The sequence below is a fragment of the Lampris incognitus genome, chromosome 9 (assembly GCF_029633865.1).
Source record: "Lampris incognitus isolate fLamInc1 chromosome 9, fLamInc1.hap2, whole genome shotgun sequence".
NCBI lineage: Eukaryota > Metazoa > Chordata > Actinopteri > Lampriformes > Lampridae > Lampris > Lampris incognitus.
Genome location: NC_079219.1, coordinates 50,887,959 through 50,895,673, shown reverse-complemented (window position 1 = coordinate 50,895,673; position 7,715 = coordinate 50,887,959). Strand labels below are relative to the sequence as shown.

Genomic DNA, 7,715 nt, shown 5'->3' with positions numbered 1-7,715 from the left:
CTCTTTCATACTAGAGAAACCCGAATCCTGCTACCCATAAGATAGAAAGCTCTGGAAGGAATTATTAATATCTGAAGTCACGTGTTGGTAACAATTCCGTTCTCCACTCACAGACAACAAATTCCTTTGCAGCGACTGTATGTCGTCATATTTTCCCAAGTGCACTCACTCAGTTACCTGACATGGGAGTCATGAATGTATTCCCTGAGTGGCCAGAATATCGCCCCTGAGTGGCCAGAATATCTCCCCTGAGTGGCCAGTTCATTCAGTGTACTGGGGAGTTGAAATGAAACCGTGACTGGCTCTTCTTCTATTTCGATTAAATTCATCTGAAGTTCCTGTCTGCCGTCTGTGGCACTGGTTGTGTGACTGGTTGCCCGGCTCTAAAATCAATTTGCAGAGCGCATCAGAAAACCACACCTTGAAATACCTGGAGGATTGCTATGGCAACAGGTTGCCACTAGCGACGAGATATACCGCCACATCCTCCCCGTCTGTGGGAACGGGAAGAAAACGCGCAGAGAGCCGAGCCCAGCCCAGCCGACAGCATCTCCGAGCCGCGGTCATCGAGCGAGAGGCACCCCGGGCTTCAGCGCCGCGTTTGTGGCTTTTCGTCCTGAAAACAACAAAGCAACGGAAGACATTACTCGCCGGAGCTGAAGGGGATGGAGAGGCTTGACTGAGGGGATTCCCGCGCTGCGCGCTCACAACAGGTTAGTGTCTGCAGACCAGCTCTCACGGCGCCTTGCCGCGTGCCGCCGGGGCTCGGCAGGGTCACGTCTGCGTTCACCTGAGAGCTTTAAACATGAGCAGCGACGTGCGACGCGTCCGGTGTGACTGCGGTTAAACCCGCCGAAGGCGGTGCGCGACGAGGACGCTGCTGTTGTCCGCGGCCGGCTGGTGGACTTGCGGGAATCATTGTGTATGACGGATGCTGCTGTCTGCTTCGGATGAATGGCGTCCACTGTTTAGTATGCCGACTACATAGGATGCTCCTGTGATGGCAATGTATGGGTGTGTCTGCAGGCTGTAGTTTTAGACAAATAGGTGACAGTCTGCCATCGTTTCTTATACCAGCACAAGGACTCGTATGTCCACGTTCGCCCCGTTGCTCCTTAAGTTTTATGTACAACAACCATACAACATGTGGGCTGGGGTCTCATCCGTCGTTATCTTGCAACTGATGTGAAGTGCGTCCGTGCGTGTGTGCGTGCGTGTGTGCGTGTGCGTGTGTGTGTGTGCAGCTAAACCTTGCATTAAGCCAGCATTTGTACATTTATTTTTGTTCTTTACTTTCCACTTTGGTTTTTGCATGGCGCTGTGAGATATGATTAAAAAAACCTCTATAAACTAATTTATCCTCATCATTATTTCTACTATTGTTTTTATTATCATCGGTATTATTCTTGAATTAAACGCCCTGACGTGACTTGATTAGCAGTCTTCCTCCATCATGTCAGGAGGACCGTGGCTGCAAAACCTGGACACTATCACGCGTCTGCAGCTTCATACAGCTTCATAGAGTTTCGTACAGCTTCATACAGCTTTATACAGCTTCATGGAGTTTCACGCAGCTTTATAAAGCTCCATACAGCTTTATATAGCTTCATACAGCGTCATATAGCTTCATACAGCTTCATATAGCTTCATACGGCTTTATAGAGCGTCATACAGCTTCATAGAGCTTCATAGAGGGGAACCATCTACATGAACGACAATAAGCTCAATAATAAGCCTCTTTCCTTTATTAGTCATTTCTCCCTCTCTCGCTCTCTTTCTGTCTCTCCCTCTCGCTTCTCTCTCCTCTCTCTGTCTCTCTCCTCTCTCTGTCTCTCTCCTCTCTCTCCCTCCCTCTCTCGTCTCTCTCTCTCTTTCTGTCTTTCTCCCTCTCGCTTCTCTCTCTCCCTCTGTCACTCCCTCTTCTTAATTCAATTCAATTCAATTCAATTTAATAATGCTTCATTGGCATGACTGCATTCATTACAATGTTGCCAAAGCAGGTGCCAGTGAGCTAGGTTAATAGAGTATTAAAAAATTTTTTTTTAAATAAACGGAAAAAGGAATAGGTAGAGAGAGTTTCTCTCTCGCCCTCTCTCGCCCTCTCTCTTCTCTCTCTCGTCTCTCTCGTCTTTCTTTCTGTCTCTCTCTTCTCTCTCTTCTGTCTCCCTCTCTCGTCTCTCTCCCTTTCTTTCTGTCGCTCTCTCCCTCTCTCTTCTCAATTCAATTCAATTCAATTCAATTCAATTTAAAGATGCTTTATTGGCGTGACTGCATTAATTACAATGTTGCCAAAGCAGGTGACAGCAAAACAAGTCAACAGAGTGCCAAACAAAAAAAAAGGAAAAAGGAATACATAGATCTGGTAGACATTCTCTCTCTCCCTCTCTCGTCTCTCTTTCTGTCTCTCTCTCCCTCTCTCCCTCTCTCCCTCTACCATATCCATGTTTCTCTCTCTCCCTCTCCCATCTCCCTGTCTTTCTTTCTGTTTCTCTCTCCCTCTCCCGTCTCTCTTTCTTTCTGCCTCTCTCTCCCTCTCTTGTCTCTCTCCTTCTTTCTGTTTCTCTCTCCCTCTCCCAGTCTCTCTCTCTCACACACACTCTTTCTCTTGCCCTCTCTCTTTCTGTCTCTCTGTCTCTCTGTCTCTTCTCTGTCTCCTCTCTCTCGCTGTCTCGCTGTCTCCAGGTGGGGTCAACTCTACAGTAGTGTTATATTCAGATCATCAGGCAGGGACGGGGTTAACGTGGGTTAACGTCAGGGTTAACGTCAACCAGGACGAGCTCTGACATGAGCAAAGACAAAAATAAATTCTACAGTTTTGTAATTCTGACCAATTTCTACAGTCAGACATATTTGCGGCTATGTTCCATCAACTCTAATTTAACACTCCAGGGATTTTTAAATCACTTTTGTTTTCCCCGAGCACCATCTGTTGATGATTTAAATACACATTTGACAGACAGACAGACAGACAGACAGACAGACAGACAGTACGTATAAACCACAGTCAACACTGTTCGCATGCTTCATCCCCTGTATTAGACGACTAATGAACGCTTTTCAGGAGATGACCAATTATACAGTAAGGATCCCACCTTCTGCCCCCTGAATGTCGATTTACCCCCAACTCTCTGCCCCCCCCCCCCCCCCCCGCTGCCTGCCGGTTTTTACCGACTGATTATTTCCGCTGTGTTGAGCATCACCAGGAGAGCTGGCATTGCGCTAAGTGGTGTGATGAACACGATGTGCTGGCGATGTTCACACCGTCCTCCAGGACACATGGGGGCAGCACCGAGACACTTGACATCCCTTTCACGCCAATTTATATTTTAAAAACCATCATGCCGGACATCCGCTCACCAAGGCGGCCGTCATGGCTTCATATAGAAAACGTGTGGCGCCCTGTGATAAATGGAGGTATGGACACTGAAGAGGGCCGTTATAACGCGTCCCCAGCTCTTGTTTGAAGGAATGCCGGAAACGTGTCAGATCTGGATGAAGAACGTCACATTTAAAAATACTGGGAGCAGAATCGTTTTGGTCTCTATTCGACGACCTTACTGTGACATTGGATGACATTAAACCGAGACTCTTCTATCATGGTGAACACTGGAGGAGCGTCCCTGAGCACCGCCGAGGGGAGAGAAAACAGATAGCCTCTTCTCCCGCCATACTTTTTGGCCAGGAGAATAAATCACTGGGATGAGATGTGGCTTCTCGGACGCGTGATGGATCACGCCACCGCCAGCCTGTGTGACGTCTGAGGTCAGACCCTGAAAAGATAAAGATCCCGCTCCCCAGCCCACGAGCCAGGCATGGAGACCCTCCTCACATCGGGTTGTGGAGATGTTACTTTTTTAGGGCTTATTTTTTGTGTATCCTCGAGGTTCTTTGTTGGTCCTGGTTTTCACAGAAAGGATGGTTTTCTTGTCATACTAGCTGGTTTCACCGAGATGCTGCTGTTGATAGTCCAGCTCGCCGTTACACCGGCCGATCCTATGACGTAACACACGTTTGTTCAGATCCGTGTTTGTCATGAACTCCCCCATAACAGAAATGTACACGTGGTTTTGCAGGACTATTAGAGTTACCAACGGCAGGCGTTGCTTTGTTTTTGTTCTTTGTTTTTTTGTTTTGCATCATGTTTTCATTGTGGCATAACATCCACGTTTTTCGATTTTGAACGATCCCGCTCCTGTCATGAACCCACGTACCCGAACCCAACCTCCCTCTCCATCCCGCGACATTCCAAAGGGAGGATGGATAAAGGGAAGAACAGGGGAAAATAACTAAATAGGAAAACAAAGAAGGGAAATAAAGGATAAAAATGAAACATGAAAACGAATACAGCTTTAAATTACAATTCTGTTATACAAGATGAGACTAACAGCTTAAAATTTAAATCACCAAGGGGGCGTCCGGGTGGCGTGGCGGTCCATTCCGTTGCCTACCAACACTGGGGGTCGCCGGTTCGAATCCCCATGTTCCCTCCGGCTTGGTTGGACGTCCCTACAGACACAATTGGCCGTGTCTGCGGGTGGGAAGCCGGATGTGGGTATGTGTGCTGGTCGCTGCACCAGCGCCCCCTCTGGTCGGTCGGGGGTGCCTCTTCGGGGGGTGGGTAGCGTGACCCTCCCTGGCTCCCCTGGTGAACCTCCTCACTGTCAGGTGGAAAGAAGTGGCTGGTGACTCCACATGTATCGGAGGAGGCGTGTGGTAGTCTGCAGCCCTCCCCGGATCGGCAGCAGGGGTGGAGCAGCGACCGGGACAGCTTGGAAAAACAGGATAATTGGCCAAGTACAATTAGGGAGAAAAGGGGGGGGGTTTAATCTCCAAAACGAATTGATAATACACATGTCTGCATTTTGTGCAGACATGGCGGCACAGCGGTTAGATCTGTTGCCTCACAGCAAGAAGGTCTTGGGTTCGAACCCCAGGTCGTCCCGGGTTCTTTCTGTGTGGACTTTGCATGTTCTCCCCGCGTCTGCATGGGTTTCCTCTGGGTGCTCTGGGTTCCACCATCAAAAAGACATGCATGTTAGGGTTAATACTCCTGTCTGTGCCCCTGAGCAAGGCAATGGAAAAAAGAAGTGAAGTTGGTCCCCGGACCCTGCAGCTGCCCTCTGCTCCTATACAATAGGATGGGTTAAATGCAGAGAACACGTTCGTTGTAACAATACAATGACAAAATAAAGTGGGTTTCTTTTCTTTCATCTAAATTTATCTGGTCCCTCCCGCAGGTTCCTTCAGTGTTTCCATCTCCCATCAGCGTCTTTGAGCCACGAGCAGAGAGCTGGAGCCACGAAGACCAAGCATGGAAGTGCCCAGGATGGCAGAGGGCTTGTTCAGCAGCACGCTGTCCTCCTCGGGCGGGGGCCATAATGTGCCTTCCTACCTGACCCTGGAGCAAAAGGCGGCCTTCGTCTTTGTGCTGCTCCTCTTCATTTTCCTGGCCCTGCTCATCGTGCGCTGCTTCCGCATCCTGCTGGACCCTTACCGCAGCATGCCTTCCTCCAACTGGACGGACCACACCGAGAAGGACACCTTCGATTATCGCATTGTCTGAGGAACGGTGGCTCCCAACCGCGAGGGCTCAGGCAGAAAAACTTGAACGGCTGAACTGATTCTTACAGAGCAGCCTTTTTGTTTTTGTCTTGTTTTTTTTCTTTGTGGAATTTTACCAGTGAGAACAAATGTCTGCTGAATCACCAGGGCCCCATCAGCGTTCATCAAACCCAAGGAAATATCAAACTGAAGGAGAACTTGCATCCCCCATGACACAATAGATGACTGGTGTAGTTGTGGACATCAGCGGTACCCAGAATTTCAGAGCTTCTCCCTTTCAGCTCAACTGCCAAATCAGAAAATTCTCATCCATAACGAGGCACATGTGACCTACGCTTAGCAGACTTTTGGACATCCAACACTTAGCACAGCCTTGAGTGATGTAACATCTTCTCATCCATAGCTTCCATCCCTCCATCTCTGAGTACATCTGATGTTGTATCGGGCACTACCTCGTTCCTACTTCATCTCATGTTCTGGTGACGTGGTGTGTCCTCTAATGTCTGGAGGGTCAACAATGAGACTCAAATCCTATTGTTTACATCCTGTATTGTTTACATTAGAAAACTATGACTTTTCCAAACATGTAGACAATCAATGTTTAAAAAAGAATCATGAGATTTGCAGTGGAAATAGTCCAGAAATAGTCCAAACCAAACATTGAGCTTTTTCTTTAAGCATTATTTGTTTTAATTTGTGGACAGACACTAGAGGTTTTGGAGACATTGTTTTGGAGGTTCTTGGGTAGATACAGGAATGCAGTGCAAATGCTGAGAGGAAAATGCCTTATGTCTTTTTTTGAGAGGTTGGTGTTCTTCATCGCTGTAGTGTTCCTCACCCATCTCTTACTTAGATAGTCCTATCAAAAAAGTAATAAAACAGGTTTGAGAATCTAAAACAAAAGGGATTAGTTCTGGAAGAGGTCCCCCTTTGAGGTTTTGGAGAGCTTTGCTGTAGAGGGACATGTGTCAGAAGTGGGCCTAGCTATCCTTCTAACTCGCTAACTTTCCCGTCTTCTGTGATCCAAACAATGCAGTCGTCCCAGTCCCGCTGGTGGCTGTGCGTCCTCGGCATTCACGCATCTTAGATGTCAAACAACCAAAATGAGGTATTGGAAAAAAATATGTTTACTGTGCTGTACCGTGTGCCTAATTATAAGAATCTAGATCAGTGTTTAGGAAAACAAAAGAAAAAGGGTCCTTACCTTTGTCTTAAGTGTAGTTTTGTGAAGTGGCCATTAGAGATATCAAACCCACAGCATATTACTGCCTGCAGTTGGTATATTAGCAGTTGGTATGCCAAATCTGCACAGAGTGTTGATGATGAAGATGACGACAGCGCATTTTCACATCTATTCCCTTTATGAACTAACGTCGTGACTCTTTCGTTGGGCAACTTTTCAACTGTACGCCTTATAGTGTAGACTGTTTACAGTGTTGTGGACAGCTGAGAGACTGAAACCAGCCAGCTACTGAACAGATGGTGTCTTTGTACTTCATGGAGCTGTCAGACAACCCCGCTAAAAGTACGGTGTAAAACCTGTTCGTTCCACATGGAACACAAAGTCAACTTGGTGACTTTGGATGCATGGTGTTGTTGTGATCTGCTGTGGCCTTCTCCTACCTATCTCCTACCTATCTCCTAACTTGCCCTACCTATCTCCTACCTTCTCCTACCTATCTCCTACCTTCTACTACCTATCTCCTACCTTCTCTTACCTATCTCCTACCTATCTCCTGCCTTCTCTGACCTTTTACTATCTATCTCCTACCTTCTCTGACCTTCTATTACCCATCTCCTACCTTCTCCTACCTATCTCCTACCTTCTTTTACCTTCTCCTACCTTCTCTGACCTTCTTCTACCTATCTCCTACTTTCTCTGACCTTCTCCTACCTATCTCCTACCTTCTCCTACCTATCTCCCATCTATCTCCAACCTTCTCCTACCTATCAAAGCCCTGTTGCAATGTTGTGCTGAGCTGATGTGTGTTCGCATGTTCTTCTAACAGAGTATCCTGTCTGTGCATGATCAGTGGTGAAGTGCTTTCATCCTAATGTTGATGCTATCAGTCCACTGCTCCAGCAGCTATTTCCTGTCTGTAAATTTAAGCCTTTTGTTGAATCTGTTTCACGTTTGCCCTGAGCCGTTTGTA

General features: G+C 47.3%; 1 protein-coding gene across 1 annotated transcript; it reads left to right on the top strand.

The window, feature by feature from the left end:
- Positions 1 to 545: 545 nt before the first annotated feature.
- LOC130118346 (cortexin-3-like) lies at positions 546 to 7,715 on the top strand. The gene is made up of 2 exons (XM_056286763.1): positions 546 to 713; positions 5,238 to 7,715. The coding sequence occupies exon 2, from the start codon at positions 5,312 to 5,314 to the stop codon at positions 5,561 to 5,563; it is 252 nt and encodes an 83-aa protein (XP_056142738.1). The 5' UTR covers positions 546 to 713; positions 5,238 to 5,311; the 3' UTR covers positions 5,564 to 7,715.

Excerpts from the sequence above, each read along its gene's own strand:
- LOC130118346 (XM_056286763.1), top strand. The coding sequence starts at position 5,312 with ATGGAAGTGCCCAGGATGGCAGAGGGCTTGTTCAGCAGCACGCTGTCC.